Genomic DNA, 19,026 nt, shown 5'->3' with positions numbered 1-19,026 from the left:
TAGCCAGGATGGTCTCGACCTCCTGACCTCGTGATCTGCCTGCCTTGGCCTCCCAAAGTGCTGGGATTACAGGTGTGAGCTACGGTGCCCGGCTGCATCTCTTTTTTTGAATGACTCCGGAAGGTTCAGGCCATTTCATCCTGGTATGGATGGGCTATTTAACTAGATTATTAACTTTGTTGGTATTTTGTTTGTGATATTTACACAAATATTTATAAGTGCCACTGGTTTGTAATGGTCATTTTGGGTTCTTGTTACATTTGGGATATTTATATGTCTTTAACGAAACAGGTTTAAAACATACTCCTCTTCTTCATCGGTGGTAAAGAGATTCAACCGGAATCCAGGCTCAGGGCCACTGGGTTTCTTAATCTCCATCCCTCCCATCAGCCTGGCCAAGAAATTCAGCTCTTCTTTAGCAAGAGGGTTTGGAGCAATGCTTTCCTGCAGAAACAATTGCATGATTTTTAGCCACAGGAAGGCAATCACATTTCCTGCTAAAACCTCAGAGACACAGGTAGGTATTATAAAATAAGGTGAAACAATTGCTATTTAAATTATTTCTAGGTCCAAATAAAGTGTAGAAAGCAGGCTTAACCAAAAGAAAAACAATCACATCAGAAGCAGAGGGAATGTAGCAACTTTGCAAACCAGAGATTTTCATACTGTCCGCATAAGTGGAAGCCCCAGGGATCCACATTTCTCCTCTCACTACCTTCCTCCTTGAAGAAGTGTATGGCTTCCTTTTCTGTCAATCGGGTTTCCTCAGTATTTACAAGTCGCCTCAGTCCAGTCTCCTTCCAGAGGCGCTGCCACACTGCCCTCAGGTGGTGATGGCCGGGAACACACCCGCAAGTCCATTCCCTCCTCTCAGTTCTCACCCTGCCTCATCCTGCACCCCTCTTCCTTCTAGCCTGGCCTCCCCTGTTCTGCCTCTCCCCTCACTCCGCCACTAGTTAACTAAATGCAGTTTTCGTCTCATTTCTCCCTGGCTTGAAACAAACCCCTCTGCTTCCTTTCGAAAGAACAAAGCCCAAATAGTTTATGCCCCTTCCTGGTCAGGCCTCAGTGTCCCTGTCCAGGTGAGTCTCTGCCAGCAAGCCTCCATGATGCTGTGATCCATTACGTAAGCCTCATGGGAGACGCTGCCATCCTCCTCCCGGGAACACTCTTGCTCCTCTGTCACCTTGGTCTGTGTGCTCATTTCTCCCTCTCTGCTGTTTCATAGTTTACCTACTCTACAGCCCCACTTCAATATCCCTGCCTCTGAAACGCCTTCTTGATCCCTGTGATCCCTGTCCACTGGACAGACGTGAGTTCCTCTGTTACAGCACTTTGTTCAGGATCCCCAGCCAGCCCTTCCTCCACCTCATTTTAGTTGTTTGTTTCACTGTCTTTCCCAGGGTACCAGAGGCCCCTTCAGGATGGGACCACATCTACGTCAGCTTCGTGTCCCTGGGTCCCCAGCCCATAGAAGCAGTTTAATAAATGTTTGCTGAATAATTTAATATTCTGTGATCTCTCCTACAGCTAGGTGGGAGCTAGTTCAGTGAAAACTTGTAAGGATGGAATTCAGAGAAACTAAAACCCCCAACTCTGACTTAGCTACTGTGGTGCTGTAGGGGGAAACGTTACAAAGAAATGTTTTAATGATCAGAATACACACGAGTGCTGACGTCAGCAATCATGGACCTAATGGCACTGGTACTCTGCTATTGCATATGTCCTGGTGGGTGGTTCCTCTTAATTATGGTGGCTGAGCCAAGCCTAAAATTACCTAATTAGTGAGATCACTGGAAGTCTCCATGAAAAGCTACAATTAAAACTTGTGTACTCATAAGGTGGAAGGGAGAAGATTGAAAACAAGGGAAATGTTGGCTAGATCCAAAATCTAAAGCGATCCCACCTCTCTTTATGTAGACTTCTGTATCTAGAGAGAAGCTGTGAGAGTAGGCAAGGAAGGCAGAAGCTCACCTGGGTCCGTGAGGCTAAGTTCTTTGATGATCCAGACATATGGGTTTCCACAGGCCGATTCACGCTGTACCTGGTGTGTCAACAGAAAATGGTGACATTATCCAGCCCCTTTCCCCGGACCTCCCTCTAACTTGTAAGCATAGTTTGTAGCTTTTATTCTGAGACATTAAATAGCATCCAGAAAGGTGCTGTGGGTACAGAATGCAACTGAGTGAGTGATAACCCCTCACATTTCACTTCTTCCCAAAGAAAAACACCCGGGGAGACTGGGTGGCAATGCCTCCTCTTGTGAAGGGTAACATGCATCACTGAAAAGACATGCAGCTTTACAGAAAGGATAAGTCTTTCTGGATTTCCACTGCAACACAGATTTTGGCTAGTTCTCTTCCATGGCTATGGAACATCATGTATCTTTTCATTCTGCTGAGTTGCCTTATGTTTGGCGTTCTTGGGTGCCCTTTGAAATGTCAGGCCTCTGTATGCAGTGTACCTAAGGGGAAATTACTCCTATTGTCGGCAGGATTTTCATAACAGAAGTCAGGCTGCTTTTTTTAATGAAGTAACCTCCCTTGGACTTGAATTCACTCAGAGAAGAATTTGCTTACATGTTAGTTCCCAGTTTCAGGACTCGGTCTCCATAAAGTTCAAAAGAACCTTCTTTGGGTGCAGGGACATAGTTTCCACCATGCTTGAATTCTATCCTCTTCACTTCTTCACCTTTGTTGTTGAACATTCTACAATACAAAGTATGACATGATGGAATGCTCTCCAAGCTTAGGTAGTTCTGGAGGCTTCTTTATTCTTTGTACTACAGAACAAAAAGGAATACATACTCTCCTTCAAGATAAAGGTGCTGGTTGTAATAATAATAATGATAATAATACAATAATAATATTTATTGAGCATATGTATACGCCAATTGCTTTGTAAGCACGTTAGATCACTGTTATCTTATTCATCCACACAGTAACCATTTAACAGATGAGGAAATCAGTCTTGGGGAACTGGGTAACTTGCCTCAAGTCCCTCTGCTAAGCGACAAGGCGGGGATTAGAACCTGACTTTTTCAATAGCTATTTTACTAAAGAAAGAGAAGGGCTGGAGGCCGGGCGTGGTGGCTCACGCCTGTAATTTTGGGAGGCTGAGGCGGGTGGATCAACCGAGGTCAGGAGTTCGAGACCAGACTGACCAACGTGCAGAAACCCCATCTCTACTAAAAATACAAAATTAGCCAGACGTGCTGGCGCATGTGTATAATCCCAGCAGCTACTCGGGAGGCTGAGGCAGGAGTATCACTTGAACCCAGGAGGCGGAGGTTGCAGTGAGCTGAGATGGCGCCATTGCACTCCAGCCTGGGCAACAACAGCGAAACTCTGTCTCAAACAAAAAGAGAGAGAAGGGCTGGGCAGACCACGAGCGGCTCAGCAGTGCGGCGTTCTGTCTGTGGCCCATGTGCATTTCCTAGCACCCCAAACATAGCTCTGACCATTGTTGGGAATTCACCTGATGAGTCCGGGAACTTCAGTTCCCCAGGGAACAGGCCCGGACACCGGCAACACGAAGCGACCATTATTATTCTGAACTTTGTCCTTTAGAAACATGGATACCTGGAAAAAAATACATTTATTGTCATTTTTCTTGGTATATTTTCATAGACATCAATATTCTGAGGGTGAAAAGTGTGTAATGGTTTGGGGACATTACCTATGAGTTTATAACAATAAGAAGGGAGAGGCTGGGTGCAGTGGCTCACTCCTGTAATCCCAGCACTTTGAGAGGCTGAGGCAGGCGATCATGAGGTTGGGAGATTGAGACCATCCTGGCTAACACGGTGAAACCCCGTCTCTACTAAAAATACAAAAAATTAGCTGGGTGTGGTGGCGGGTGCCTGCCTGTAGTCCCAGCTACTTTGGAGGCTGAGGCTGGGGAACCACTTGAACCTGGAAAGTGGAGGTTGCAGTGAGCCAAGATCGTGCCATTGCACTCCAGCCTGGGCAACAAAGTGAGACTCCATCTCAAAAAAAAAAAAAAGAGGGGGAGAAAAAAATTACACTTGCAGAGTTAACTGTATTTTAACAAACAGAACTATTTTTTTTTTGAGACAGGGACTACTTTGTCACCCAGGCCGGACTGCAGTGGTACGATCTTGCCTCCCTGCCACCTCAGCCCCCCAGCTCACGTGATCCTCCTGTCTTAGCCCCCCAAGTAGCTGGGACCATAGGTGTGAGCCATGGTGCCCAGCGAATTTTTTTTTCTTTTTTTTTTTTTGAGATGGCGTCTCACCCAGGCTGGAGTGCGGTGGCGTGACCTCGGCTCACTGCAAGCTCTGCCTCCCAGGTTCATGCCATTCTCCTGCCTCAGCCTCCAGAGTAGCTGGGACTACAGGCGCCCACCACCACGCCTGGCTAATTTTTTTGTATTTTTAGTGGAGACGGGGTTTCACCATGTTAGCCAGGATGGTCTCGATCTCCTGACCTCGTGATCCGCCCACCTTGGCCTCCCAAAGTGCTAGGATTACAGGCGTGAGCCACTGCGCCCGGCCTGCCTGGCTAATTTTTATATTTTTTTGTAGAGATGGGGTTTCGCCATGTTGGCCAGGCTTAAACTCCTGAGCTCAAGTGATCTGCCTGCCTCGGCCTCCCATAGTGCTGGGATTACAGGCATGAGCCACCATGCTCAGCTACAAACAGAACTACTTTTGAGCAGCGCAGCAAACCTTCCAGGTGAGTCATATTACTCCCATTTTATAGACGCGAAAGCTAAAGTAGAGAGTGAAGTGACTTGCCCAAAGAGAGCAGTAAGAGGCAGGGCCAGGATTCAAAATCAAGGGTGACTCCAAATTCCACCCCTATTCCTTGGTTCCCTGCTTACTTTCCATGCAGCTGCAGGCCTTGAGCTGTAAGAACCTCATATGGCCACTTTCTAGATGAGGCAGCTCAGAGGTTAAGACGCCTCCTCAAGGTCAGCCAGCTGGTAAGGGGCAGAGCTGAGGATTCAAACTCCTGTGATTCTGACTTTGGAGCCCGAGCCTTATCCACATGCTGGACTAGAAAGAAGGATGGGGCTGGGGCAGGGGGATCCAGCTGGCGTTTAAGTTTGAGGGTCTTTTATGTGACTGAAAACACGTTACACTTATTCCTTCTCCTGGGTTTGTGTACTCTGTATAGAGGTTTCGGTCACTCACAGATTAAATCTCATAAAGATTGTAGCAGTTAATCAGTTTTACTGGGTCTTGGCTTCCCTATCTGTAAAATAAGAGATGAGCTCGAAGATCTCTTCAACTCTAATATTCTAAAGTTTATATTAGTGATATAATCAAGAATAAGCATCTTAGGCTGGGTGTGGTAGTTCACGCCTGTAATCCCAGCACTTTGGGAGGCCGAGGCAGGTGGATCACTTGAGGTCAGGAGTTCAAGACCAGCCTGGCCAACATGGTGAAACCCTGTCTCTACTAAAAATACAAAAAATTAGCCGGGCATTGTGGTGTGTGCCTGTAATCCCAGCTACTCAGGAGGCTGAGGCAGGAGAATTGCTTGAACCCAGGAGGTGGAGGCTGCAGTGAGCTGAGATCATGCCACTGCACTCCAGCCTGGGCAAGAGAGCAAGACTCCATCTCAATAAACAAATAAATAAAATTTAATAATTCTAATACAGAGTTATTATTAGAAAAGCCTTTTTTTTTTTTTTTTTTTTTGAGACGGAGTCTTGCTCTGTCACCCAGGCTGGAGTGCAGTGGCCGGATCTCAGCTCACTGCAAGCTCCGCCTCCCGGGTTTACGCCATTCTCCTGCCTCAGCCTCCCGAGTAGCTGGGACTACAGGCGCCCGCCACCGCGCCTGGCTAGTTTTTTGTATTTTTAGTAGAGACGGGGTTTCACCGTGTTAGCCAGGATGGTCTCGATCTCCTGACCTCGTGATCCGCCCGCCTCGGCCTCCCAAAGTGCTGGGATTACAGGCTTGAGCCACCGCGCCCGGCCTTTTTTTTTTTTTTTTTTGAGATGGAGTCTTGCTGTGTTCCCCAGGATGGAATGCAGTGGTGCAATCACAGCTCATTGCAACCTCGACGTCCCAGGTTCAGGTGATCCTCCCACCTCAGCCTCCTGAGTAGCTGAGACTACAGGTGTGTGCCACCATGCTCGGCAAATTTTTTGTAGAGACGGGGTTTTACCATGTTACCCAGGATGGTCTCAAACTCCTGGACTCAAGTATTTGGCCTGCCTGGGCTTCCTAAAGTGCTAGGATTGCAGGTGTGAGCCACTGCACCTGACCAGGAAAGGCTTTTCTATTTTTTTTTTTTTTTTGGTTTTTGAGACGGCATCTCACTCTTTCGCCCAGGCTGGAGTGCAGTGGTGTGATCTCGGCTCACTGCAACCTCCGCCTCCTGGATTCAAGAGGTTCTCCTGCCTCAGCCTCCCAAGTAGTTGGGACTACAGGCGTACACCACCACGCCCAGCTAATTTTTGTATTTTCAGTAGAGACGGGGTTTCACCATGTTGGCCAGGATGGTCTTGATTTCTTGACCTTGTGATCCGCCTGCCTCAGCCTCCCAAAGTGCTGTGATTACAGGCGTGAGCCGCTGTGCCCAGCTGAAAGCCTTTTCATTATAATGAATTTTATCTTGTGGGAACTGGGAAATCAATATGGCTGTTTATGTTACTACCAATCCATAAAACAATACCCAAATATGCAGCCCTGATAACAATATGACACAAAATTTTTAATATTTCAAAATTGTTATTTTAAATTTAATGAAAAACTTAATCTTATCTGTACTTTCATATTTTTTATTTTAATCAGTGACAGAGATCTTTTTTTTTTTTTTTTTTTTTTTTTTTTTTTGAGACGGAGTCTCGCGCTGTCACCCAGGCTGGAGTGCAGTGGCCGGATCTCAGCTCACTGCAAGCTCCGCCTCCCGGGTTCACGCCATTCTCCTGCCTCAGCCTCCCGAGTAGCTGGGACTACAGGCGTCCGCCACCTCGCCCGGCTAGTTTTTTGTATTTTTTTTTTAGTAGAGACGGGGTTTCACCATGTTAACCAGGATGGTCTCGATCTCCTGACCTCGTGATCCGCCCGTCTCGGCCTCCCAAAGTGCTGGGATTACAGGCTTGAGCCACCGCGCCCGGCCGAGATCTTAATTTATATTTTTTTTTTTTTTTTTTTTTTTTTTTTTTTTTTGAGACGGAGTCTCGCTCTGGCACCCAGGCTGGAGTGCAGTGGCCGGATCTCAGCTCACTGCAAGCTCCGTCTCCCGGGTTCACGCCATTCTCCTGCCTCAGCCTCCAGAGTAGCTGGGACTACAGGCGCCCGCCACCTCGCCCGGCTAGTTTTTTGTATTTTTTTAGTAGAGACGGGGTTTCACCATGTTAGCTAGGATGGTCTTGATCTTGTGACCTCGTGATCCGCCCGTCTCGGCCTCCCAAAGTGCTGGGATTACAGGCTTGAGCCACCGTGCCCGGCCGATCTTAATTTATATTGATGTTATTATTGCTTCATCCATAGCAAATACAATTCTTCATGAGAGTTAAAAATAAGGCCGGGTGCTGTGGCTCACACCTGTAATCCCAGCACTTTGGGAGGCTGAGGCAGGTGGATTGCCTGAGGTCAGGAGTTCGAGACCAGTCTGGCCAACATGGTGAAACCCCGTCTCTACTAAAAATACAAAAAAATTAGTCAGATGTGGTGACAGGCACCTGTAATCCCAGCTACTCAGGAGGCTGAGGCAGGGGAATTGCTTGAACCAGGGAGGTGAACGTTGCAGTGAGCCAAAATGGTGCCACTGCACTCCAGCCTGGGTGACAAAGCGAGACTCCATCTCAAAAGACAAAAAACAAAAAAACCCAAACAATAACAACAACAACAAAAAGAAAAATGAAAAATTTGGCATCAGAATTGAAATCTATTTATCTTCCTTTGTCCATGGAAGGGAAATACAATAAGGCACTAAATATAATGAATTTCTTCCCCTTTTTTAAAATTTTATTTTGCCCAGGTACAAAACTCAAAAGTCTCAAAAGGGTATACATAAGGGAAAGTCAGCCTCTCTCCTTCTCCTGTCCTCCATATAGTTCCCCACTCCCGGAAGGCAACACTGTGACCAGTTTCTTGCATATGCTTCCAGAAGCACTCTCTCTATGTATGTATAAACAAATACATATATGTTACATATGCTGTTTCTTTTTTTTTTTTTTTTGAGACTGAGTCTTGCTCTGTAGCCCGGGCTGGAGTGCAGTGGCCGGATCTCAGCTCACTGCAAGCTCCGCCTCCCAGGTTTACGCCATTCTCCTGCCTCAGCCTCCGGAGTAGCTGGGACTACAGGCGCCCGCCACCTTGCCCGGCTAGTTTTTTTTGTATTTTTAGTAGAGACGGGGTTTCACGGTGTTAGCCAGGATGGTCTCGATCTCCTGACCTCGTGATCCGCCCGTCTCGGCCTCCCAAAGTGCTGGGATTACAGGCTTGAGCCACCGCGCCCGGCCTACATATGCTGTTTCAGTTAATCCTCCCAACAAAATTAGGTATTATAATTTTCATTTTTCAGATGAAGAAACTAAGACTTAAGAGAAGTTATTTGCCCAAGGTCATGGGGCTAGTCCTATAGTTGGGATTCATTTTCTTAATTAAACTTTTTTTTTTTTTTTTTTTTTTTTTTAATTTTGGCCGGGCATGGTGGCTCACGCCTGTAATCCCAGCACTTTGGGAGGCTGAGGCGGGCGGATCACCTGAGGTCAGGAGTTTGAGACTAGCCTGGCTGACATGGTGAAATCCCATCTCTACTAAAAATACAAAAATTAGCTGGGCATGGTGGCAGGCACCTGTAATCTCAGCTGCCTGGGAGGCTGAGGCAGGAGAATAGCTTGAACCCGGGAGGTGGAGGTTGCAGTGAGCCAAGATCGTGCCACTGCATTCCAGACAGAGTGAGACTCTGTATCAAAAACAAAACATTTTATTTTAAGGACAGAGTCTAACTATATTGCCCAGGATGGTCTTGAACTCCTGGGCTCAAGTGATCTTCCTGCCTCAATATCCCAAGTAGTTTGGACTATAGGCACTCACCACTGTGCCTAGCTCTGGAGTTGAGATTCAAAGAGAAAGGTGAAGCTGGGCGCAGCAGCTCACACTTGTAATCCCAGGAATTTGAGAGGCGAAGGCAGGCAGATTACTACAGCCCAGGAGTTCAAGACCATCCTGGGCAACATAGCAAGATTCTGTCTCCACAAAAAATACAAAAAATTAACCAGGCGTGGTGGCATGCTCCTGTAGTCCCAGCTGAGTAACTGGGTGGACTGAGAGGACTAAGAGGCTGAGGTGGAAGGTCACTTGAGCCCAGGAGGTTGAGGCTGCAGTGAGCCATGATTGTGCCACCATATTCCAGTCTGGGCGACAAAATGATAACCTGTCTCAGAAAATAAAAAAAAGAGAGAAACACGTCTGGCTCCAGAGCCTGGGCTTGTTTTACCATATCATACCATCTTTCCCACATCAGTTGGTTAAATTGTGGCAAGAAACAAAGCCCTGTCCAAGAGAGACAGATCAAAATTCAGAAGCTCAGATTTTTTTTTTTTGGAAACATGGTCTCACTCTGACACCTGGTCTGAATCATGGATCCACCATGGCTCACTGCAGCCGTCCTCCCATTTCAGCCTCCTGAGTAACTGGGACTATAGACGTGCACCACGATGCCTGGCTAATTTTTGTTTTTGTAGATGGGGTTTTACCATGTTGACCAGGCTTCAGAAATGTGTTTTTATTTTATTTCTATTTCTTTCTTTTTTTTTTTTAGACAGGGTCTCAGCCCAGGCTGGAGCACAGTACCATGATTTTTTTTTTTTTTTTTTTTTTGAGATGGAGTCTTGCTCTGTCGCCCAGGCTAGAGTGCAGTGGCGCGATCTCGGCTCACTGCCACCTCTACCTCCCAGGTTCAAGCGATTCTCCTGCCTTAGCCTCCCGAGTAACTGGGATTACAGACGCCTGGCTAATTTTTGTATTTTTAGTAGAGATGGGGTTTCACCATGTTGGCCAGGCTGGTCTCAAACTCCTGACCACATGATCCACCCACCTCGGCCTCCCAAAGTGCTGGGATAACAGGCATGAGCCACTGCGCCCCGCCTATTAGCATGATCTTGGCTCAGTGCAGCCTTGACCTCTTGGGCTCCCAAATATCTGGGAATACAGACATGCACTACCATGCCCAGTTTATTTTGTATTTTTGGTAGAGAGGGGGTTTGTCAGGTTGCCCAGGCTGGTTTCAAACTCCTGTGCTCAAGTGATCCATCCACCTTGGCCTCCCAAAGTGCTAGGATTACAGGCGTGAGCCACTGTGCCTGGCTAGAAAATGTGTTTTTAAAAGTTATGGTGTAGAACTGCCTGGCTATGTAGGCATGGCAGGAGGAGAGTGGCCCAGTTGGGAAGTGTGGCCCAGTTGGGAAGCATAGCCCACAAGAGTATGACGACCTGAGCCAGGATGGTGGTAATAGGGATGGAGAGGAAGGTGTGCCAGGGCACGGTGGCTCACACCTATAATCCTAGCACTTTGAGAGACTGAGGGAGGAAGATCACTTGAGCCCAAGAGTTAGAGACCAGCCTGGGAAATATAGTAAGACACTGTCTCAAAAAAAAAGGAAATGAGGGTGTAGATATTGACAAGGCTGACTCTATGGGTCTTTTTTCTTTTTTGAGACGGATTCTCCCTCTGTTGTCCAAGCTGGAGTGCAGTGGTGCGATCCTGGCTCACTGCAACCTCCGCCTCCTGGGTTCAAGTAATTCTCCTGCCTCAGCCTCCTGAGTAGCTGGGACTACAGGTGCTTGCCACCATGCCTGGCTCATTTTTATATTTTTAGTAGAGATGGGGTTTTACCATGTTGGCCAGGCTGGTCTCGAACTCCTGACCTCAGGTGATCTGCCCCATCCTCCCAATATGCTGGGATTACAGGCGTGAGCCACTGTGCCCAGCCGACTCTATGGGTCTTAGAAGCAACTGGAGGAGGATCAGGGAAGGGGAATCAAAGGTGACATTCTGGTTCTGAGTCAAGTGAGTGGGAGAATGGTGGTGGTGCCCTCAAAAGAAATGAGAAAGTCAGGGTAGCCCCTGAACTGTGGAGATTAGTTTAGCTACAGACATCAAGTTGTAGACACTGGTGGGCATCCTGGTGGGAAGCTCCAGCAAGGTGCTGGAGATGTGAGTCTGGAGGGCAGGGGTGGGGCCAGGGTAGAGCAGAGGTTAGACTCAGGAGTCACAGGCAGAGGAGCTGGTAGACAAAGGGTGAGGAAGGAGATGCCTAATTAGCAGGAGGTGGCTAGAGACAGGAGGAAGGTTTGGAGACAGGTGGAGGGAGAGGAAGGAGTAAAAGGCATTGAGATGGGAGAGGGAAGGGAAGGGAAGCCCAGGATGGTACAGAGCCATGAAAGACCTGGAAGGGTGAGAGTTCCATGGAGTAGGGACAGCCTCCTGACAGTGTCAGATGCTGGAGAGGTCAAGGAGGATAAAACTCAAGAAAAGGTTTTGCAGTTGAGATCAGGCTGGTGACTTGAGAGCATATTTCCTCTGGAGAATTAACAGAAGAAACAATATTTCAAAGAAGCTCACAAGATAATCAGAAAATGGCAGCCTCACTGCCTTCCTTGGTCCATTTAAAAACTGCTGAGATGCATTATCAACATCTTTATCATTAGAGGGGCAAACCCTGAGGACATCACTAACTGGGCAAAATCTCCACCCTTGTCTGCCCTGATGACTACCAGCGTTGTTTCCCTGGTACAGCAGCTCCTGAGTTTTCCCAGGGCTGCCCATTGACTTACTCGGATGTGCAGGTCTTGGAAGAAGATGAGGAGCGTCTGCCGGATCAGCTGGAACTCCCCTGCAGAGAGACCACCATATATCTGCCAAAGGCAAGCAGAAAGCAGCTCTTCACTTTCAAAGAGGGATGAGTAGTACGCATAGGCAGGGCAGGTGGGTGCTCAGGGATGGGAGCCACATAGATAAGGAGAGGACTGGGCTGCTGGGCAGGAAGGGCAGCGGGGAGACCAGCAGTGCTCCCTCTCCACGGTGACAAAGCCTGTTACCCCACACCTGAGCAGCGGTATGCTTCCTCTCTCCCATTCTCCTGGAGAGGCCGGAGAGGCTGTTCCCCAAGATTTAGCAGAACATCCACTACGAACTCCCTTTCAGAAAAGTGAGGAGAAAATGGCTATGCTCTGTATGATTGCTTTTCCAATTGTGAAGGCATCAGTAAGAGGACTTAAGATGATGATCCCTATTATATTACCAAAATGGACACAGAGAGCTTTTCAGAACGTTCTGGGAGAGTGGCAGGCTTTGCCATTCCTCATTCTGTTCTCTCTGTCATATAATCTACCTGTTCTTAACAGAGGGATGAGAAAAAGTACTAGGGCTGAGAGGTGAGACACTGATGGCGCTCTTACTTCTGTCAGCTGCTGGAAAGTCTCGTCCACTTGCTGCAGGATGGTTGGAGAGTCTTGGATGAATCCCTTGATGGTATCTAAATGATTGAAAGTGACCAGCAGCACATCCTTGGGTCGGGGACACAGCAATACTTGATATTTGAAAGCCATGGTCATCAGGTCATAGAGCTGCCAACCCACACACAAGCAAAAGAAATGGGATCATATCAAAATCAGGTGTGAGAATCTCCAAACAGTGATTCAGTCAAGCATTTACTGAAAACCAGCTCTGGGCTTGCCATACAGCTCGGGTGACCGTCTCACTTATCACTCAAACCAAGACACTTCTGAAAGTCAAAGCGGGTGCTTTTAATAATTAAGCCAGGACAACATGAGTAAGCCAGCACATTCCTGGGCAAACCAGGATTTCTGGTCACTGGATGTGTATTGTTAATGGGATACATAAGAAATAATATTGGCAGCTGTGGAGTCCCAAAGTGAGCACTGGACCTGGAGAAAGAAAATGCAAATTTAAGTACTCCTTTCTTCCTAACTTATTGTATAACCTTGGCCAAGTTTCTTAACTTCTTTGGACCTGAGTTTTCTCATCTGTAAAAAAATACTCTCTAATTTTCCAATGTTGCAGAGGTGCTGAGAGCAATAAATGAGGCAATATGTGTGCAAGTGGCAAGTATAGAGTTCTACAGCTTTCTTTTATTTTTTTATTTTTTTATTTTTTGAGACGGAGTCTCGCTCTGTCGCCCAGGCTGGAGTGCAGTGGCTGGATCTCAGCTCACTGCAAGCTCCGCCTCCTGGGTTTACGCCATTCTCCTGCCTCAGCCTCCCGAGTAGCTGGGACTACAGGCGCCTGCCACCTCAACCGGCTAGTTTTTTGTATTTTTTTTGGTAGAGACGGGGTTTCACCGTGTTAGCCAGGATGGTCTCGATCTCCTGACCTCGTGATCTGCCTGTCTTGGCCTCCCAAAGTGCTGGGATTACAGGCTTGAGCCACCGCACCCGGCCAAGTTCTACAGCTTTCTAAGAATCATTTTAAATGATGAACTATGTGGATATCAACAAGCCATCTCCACATAGGTGTGGTATGAGCATACACGAAAGATCAGAAGGGAGGAACAGTGAGTACCAAAGTGGTGAAGACAGGCTTCGTGGCACAAGTGGCCTTATATAGCCCTCGAGGCAGCTGCAGGATTTCAACTGGCTGAGGGCAGAGGAAAGGCATTTCAGTTGAGGGAAACAGTACATGTGAGGGCCTGGAGGCAGCAATGAGTATGTTATTTTTCTGGGAGAAAGAGGAGAATGGCCGGAGGATAGTTTGTGTTGGGGATGGCAGGTAATAAAGTTGGGTAAGTATGGCAAATAAAGATGGCAACCATAGAAACTGGGGACTGCAGGAATGGGGAGGGAGGGAGGGAGGAAGGGGTCGAGGGTTGAAAAACTAACTATTGGGTACTATGCTGACTACCTGACTGATGGGCTCAGCTGGACCCCAGACCTCAGGATCATGCAATATGCCCACGTAACAAACCTGTGCATGGACCTCCTGAATATAAAATAAAAGCTGAATTATTTAAAACAGAATCAAGTTTTTGGGGAGATACACAATATAATTTAGACTGGCTGTAGTAGAAGTTAGGGGGTTAAAGTTTGCTGAGCTGACATGATCAAAGTGGTGACTGAACGAGATCTGGCAACGATGAGTTGTGAGAGATGGGAGAGACTAGTTAGGGGGAGTAGCTAGCACCTGGTTCCTAAAAGGATTACAATAAATATCTATTGATTGCATGAATGAAAGAAATGTTGTTGGAGTAATCCAGACTTAAGGCCTGGAAAAAAGATAGTGGGAACAGAGAAGTCAGGGAAAGGAAGACCATGTGCTGTTTAGAAGGAAAAGCTGTCAGTAGGTGGTGACTGCCTAGATTTGAGGGATGATGATCAGGGTGGTCCAGAAGGACTGCAGCCTTTTCAGCCTAGTGTGGGTGGGGAGGGATGATGCTATTGATGGAGGAAAGGACATCTGGGGGATGTGGGAGTGGAGGAGCCAAGAGAGAAGATGGACAGTTAACTTAAGGACATGTCTGGGCAGGATTGAAACTATAAACAACTACCATCTGAGTGTCGTGCCAAGCACGTGTATATATATTACCTCATTTGATCCCATTTATTCTTCACACGAACTCTACGAGGTAGGTATTAGCCCAGTTTAAAAATGAAGAAACTTGCCTAATTTCACATTGCTGGTAAGTGCAGAATGATATTTGACCTCAAGACTATCAGATTCTAAGGCACTTGCCAGGACCCTGCTACACAATCCCATTTCTCCTACATGCAGTCAAACATTTCCACTTAGAAGGTGGCATACAACCAGAATAGCTGGCCAGGAGCGGTGGCTCATGCCTGTCATTCCAGCACTTTGGGAGGCTGAGGCAGGTGGATCACCTGAGGTCAGGAGTTTGAGTCCAGCCTGGCCAACATGGTGAAACCCCATCTCTACTAAAAATACAAAAATTAGCCAGGCGTGGTAGTGTGTGCCTATAATCCCAGCTACTAGGGAGGCTGAGGCAAGAGAATTGCTTGAACCTGGGAGGCAAAGGTTGCAGCAAGCCGAGTTGGTGCCACTGCACTCTAGCCTGGGTGAAAGAGTGAGATTCTGTCTCAAAATAAATAAATAAATAAAAATAAAACAACCCCCAGAAAACAGGAATAGCCTGGTGTGTGTGCATGGGGGTTGGGAAAGTATAATACTGGAGATACATATTTGAGACTCTGCCATCATGATCAAACATTAAGTGCTCGTATATAGGAAACCATGCTAGAAATAAAGGATAAAAACAGGTGCAAGAGGAAGGAATGACAGTTCAGAGTAATTCAGTAAATTGGGTCTCACAGCTAGTAACTGGTAGAGCTAAGGCTTAAACTCAGGGTTTTTGATTCTAAGTTCTGTGTCCTTCCTCTATGGACATTTAAACTTCCTCTTCTTTTCTTTTTTTTATTTTTGACATAGGCGTCTCACTCTGTTACCCAGGCTGGAGTACAGTGGCATGAACACAGTTCACTGAAGCCTCAACCTCCCCTGCTCAAGCTATCCTCCCATCTCAGCCTCCTGAGCCGCTGGGACTACAGCTGTGTGCCACTGTGCCCAGCTAGTTCTTCCAACTTTTAGTAGAGATGAGGTCTCACTAGGGTTTTTACTAATATGTTAGAAAATATTAGAGATGGTTTTTTGCTATGTTGCCCAGGCTGGTCTTGAACTCCTAGGTTCAAGTGATTCTTCCACCTGTGCCTCTCAAAGTGCTGGGATTACAGGTGTGAGCTACTGTGCTCAGTCTCTAAACTTTTTTAAAGGCAGAGAGAGAAAAGCAAGCAGAACTGAAAAGATAATTAATATTTATTGAACAGCTATATGCCAGGCCTAGGTATGTTCTCATTTAATCCTCCCAATAACTGATGAAGTAGCATTTATTTTCCCCATTTTACAGATGAGAAAATGGAGGCTCAGAGTTAAAGTAACTTTTTTTTTTTTTTTTAGACAGAGTTTCGCTCTTTTTGCCCAGGCTGGAGTGCAATGGCGCGATCTCAGCTCACTGCAACATCCGCCTCCCAGGTTCAAGCAATTCTCCTGCCTCAGCCTCCCAAGTAGCTGGGATTACAGGCGTGTGCTGCCTGGCCCGGCTAATTTTTTGCATTTTTAGTAGAGACGGGGTTTCACCATGTTGGCCAGGATGGTCTCGATCTCTTGACCTCGTGATCTGCCCGCCTCGGCCTCCCAAAATGCTGGGATTACAGGCGTGAGCAGTGGCTGGCCGAATTAAAGTGTGCCTGGCCGAATTCAAGTAACTTTCCAAAGGTAAATGGCAAGAGGTAAGAGGGCACAGTTAAAGGCAGTCTGTCTCCCTGCGTCTTCTAAGTACCAGTAATAAGTGAGTGCTGACTCTGCAAATCTAACTTCCACCATCAGTCACCATGATTTTTTTTTTTTTTTTTTTTTTTTTGAGACGGAGTCTCGCTCTGTAGCCCAGGCTGGAGTGCAGTGGCCGGATCTCAGCTCACTGCAAGCTCCGCCTCCCGGGTTCACGCCATTCTCCAGCCTCAGCCTCCCGAGTAGGTGGGACTACAGGTGCTGCCACCTCGCCCGGCTATTTTTTGTATTTCTTAGTAGAGACGGGGTTTCACCGTGTTAGCCAGGATGGTCTCGATCTCCTGACCTCGTGATCCGCCCATCTCGGCTTCCCAAAGTGCTGGGATTACAGGCTTGAGCCACCGCGCCCGGCCCAGTCACCATGATTTTTAAAATTTTTCTTTCTCTCTCTCTATTTTTTTAGAGACAGGGTCTTGCTATGTTGTCAAGGCTGGTCTTGAACTCCTAGGCTGAAGCGATCCTCCTGCCTTGGCCTCCCAAAGTGCTGGGATTACAGGCATATGCCATTGCACCGACCTTTAAAAATTTTTTTGTAGAGATCTGGTCTTGCTAGGTTGTCCAAGCTGGTGTTAAACTGCTGGCCTCAATCCCGAAGCACTGATATTAGAGCCACAAGACACTGTGCCTGGTAGTTCTTTCGCATGATGGAGGAAGTTGTAAAGGAATTATAATTATATTTTACATTAACTAAAGACCAAACTTTAAAGATTTCATTAGTTTCCCCCTAACATCCTATTTCTGTTCTGAAAAACCATCCAGGACACCACATTCCATTCCACTGTCCTGTGTCCTTGGGCTCCTCTCGGCTGTGAATTTCTCTGACTCTCCTTGATTTTGGTGACCTTGACAGTTTTGAGTACTGGTCATGTATTTTCTAAGCATGACCCACAAACAGTATTCGTGTGATGTTTTTCTTATGGTTAGCCTGGGGTTTGGAGTTTCAGGGAGGAAGACCACAGAGGTGAAGTGCCATTTTCATCACATCATGGCAGGGTACATACTGGCAACGTGACTCATCACTGTGGATGTTACCTTGACCATCTGGTTGGGGTAGTTTATCAAGTTTCTCTACTGTAAAGCTAATTATTTCATCCCTCCTTTCCATACTGGACTCTTTGAAGTGCAGCCCCCACCTAAGGAGGGGGAGTTACACTCTCCCTCCCTGAGGACAGAGTATCTACATAAATCATTTGGAATTTTTCTAAACAGACTTGTCTGTCCTCTGCCATTTATTCATGTGGAATTATTATTATTATTATTATTATTCAGAGGTAGATATATTCTTGAAGGAATTATTATTTAAAAAATCACAGCATTCCAATACTTTGTTTCCCAAAGAAATAGGTATGTTCACATTATGAGTAAAGACTGCTTTTGAACTTGCTCTAAAAAATATCTGGTTTCTACAATGCAGAGCTGAGATTTGTGAAGAATGAGGCAGAATTAAAGTTTTAGGGTTGAGTGCTTTTTAAAAATTTTTTATTTATTTTATTTATTTATTTTTGAGATGAAGTCCTACTCTGTCGCCCAGGCTAGAGTGCAGCAGTGTGATCTCGTCTCACTGTAACCTCCGCCTCCTAAGTTCAAGTGATTCTCCTGCCTCAGCCTCCTGAGTAGCTGGGATTACAGGCGCGTGCCACCACACCCAGCTAATTTTTGTATTTTTAGTAGAGATGGGTTTTCACCATGTTGGCCAGACTGGTCTCAAACTCTTGACATCAAGTGATCCGCCTGTTTTGGCCTCTCAAAGTGCTAGGATTACAGGTGTGAGCCACCACGCCCAGTCAGGGTTGAGTGCTTTTACTGTGTTAAGGCGTGTATTCCTGGGGTTCATAAATATGGGCATGAAAGCCAGCACTCTTGTCTGGGTGCAGTGGCTCACACCTGTAATCCTAGCACTTTGGGAGACTGAGGCAGGAGGATTGCTTGAGCCTGGGAGTTCGAGACCAGCCTTGGCAACAAAGTGAGACCCCATCTCTACAAAAATTTAAAAATTAGCCAGTGTGGCTGGGCCGGGAGGCGGAGGTTGTGGTGAGCTGAGATCGTGCCATTGTACTCCAGTCTGGGCAACAAGAGTGAAACTCCATCTCCAAAAAAAAAAAAAAAAAAAAATTAGCCAGTGTGTGTGATGGCATGTGCCTGTAGTCCCAGCTACTTGGGAGTCTGAGGCAGGAGAATTGCCTGAGCCTGGGAAATCAAGGCCACAGTGAGCTATGATTGTGCCACTGCACTCCAGCCTGGACAACAGAGTGAGACCCTGTCTCAAAAACAAAACAAAACAAAACAAAACAAATCAAACAAAACCCAGCACTCTCTTTGGGCAGGTGGAACGACATAAACAACAGAGGGGTTGTTGTGGATGATTTCTGAGGTCTTTCCCACTCTGAAACTCAACAACTACTAGTATTTACACATGCCTGTTTCTTGCAAGGAACCACTGCATACATCATCTCACGTGACCCCAGTCTATGATCATCCACAAAAGGTACAAAAAATGCAATCAAGATGACAAAGGCAGCTGTCTGCTCACCTTATCCATGCTGGCCTGGTTCAGTTTCATAATGGAGGCATGAGCCAGGCGCTCATAGACAGTCCTCAGGGCCTTCTTGGAATAGAGCTCTTGAGGCTTGAATAATTCCTCCATAAACTTTCTATTGAACATGGTGGAGATGATGTCATTCAGAACTGCAGAGACAAGAGAGAACACAGTGCTTTATGACAC

General features: G+C 46.7%; 1 protein-coding gene across 3 annotated transcripts in view; it reads right to left on the bottom strand.

The window, feature by feature from the left end:
* Window positions 1-19,026, bottom strand: part of OSCP1 (organic solute carrier partner 1) — a 32,953-nt gene that overhangs the window by 2,582 nt on the left and 11,345 nt on the right. For all 3 annotated transcript variants that reach the window (XM_015135483.3, XM_002802316.4, XM_015135476.3), the window contains 7 exons: window positions 18,835-18,989; window positions 12,389-12,556; window positions 11,765-11,845; window positions 3,478-3,581; window positions 2,580-2,708; window positions 1,975-2,044; window positions 305-444 (listed from right to left, as the gene is read on the bottom strand). In XM_015135483.3, the coding sequence (XP_014990969.2) occupies window positions 305-444; window positions 1,975-2,044; window positions 2,580-2,708; window positions 3,478-3,581; window positions 11,765-11,845; window positions 12,389-12,556; window positions 18,835-18,989 (847 nt within the window). The remainder of the gene's footprint in view (window positions 1-304; window positions 445-1,974; window positions 2,045-2,579; window positions 2,709-3,477; window positions 3,582-11,764; window positions 11,846-12,388; window positions 12,557-18,834; window positions 18,990-19,026) is intronic.

This window comes from Macaca mulatta, chromosome 1 (assembly GCF_049350105.2).
Source record: "Macaca mulatta isolate MMU2019108-1 chromosome 1, T2T-MMU8v2.0, whole genome shotgun sequence".
In the NCBI taxonomy this organism is placed as follows: domain Eukaryota; kingdom Metazoa; phylum Chordata; class Mammalia; order Primates; family Cercopithecidae; genus Macaca; species Macaca mulatta.
This window is presented reverse-complemented; position numbering and strand designations above follow the sequence as displayed.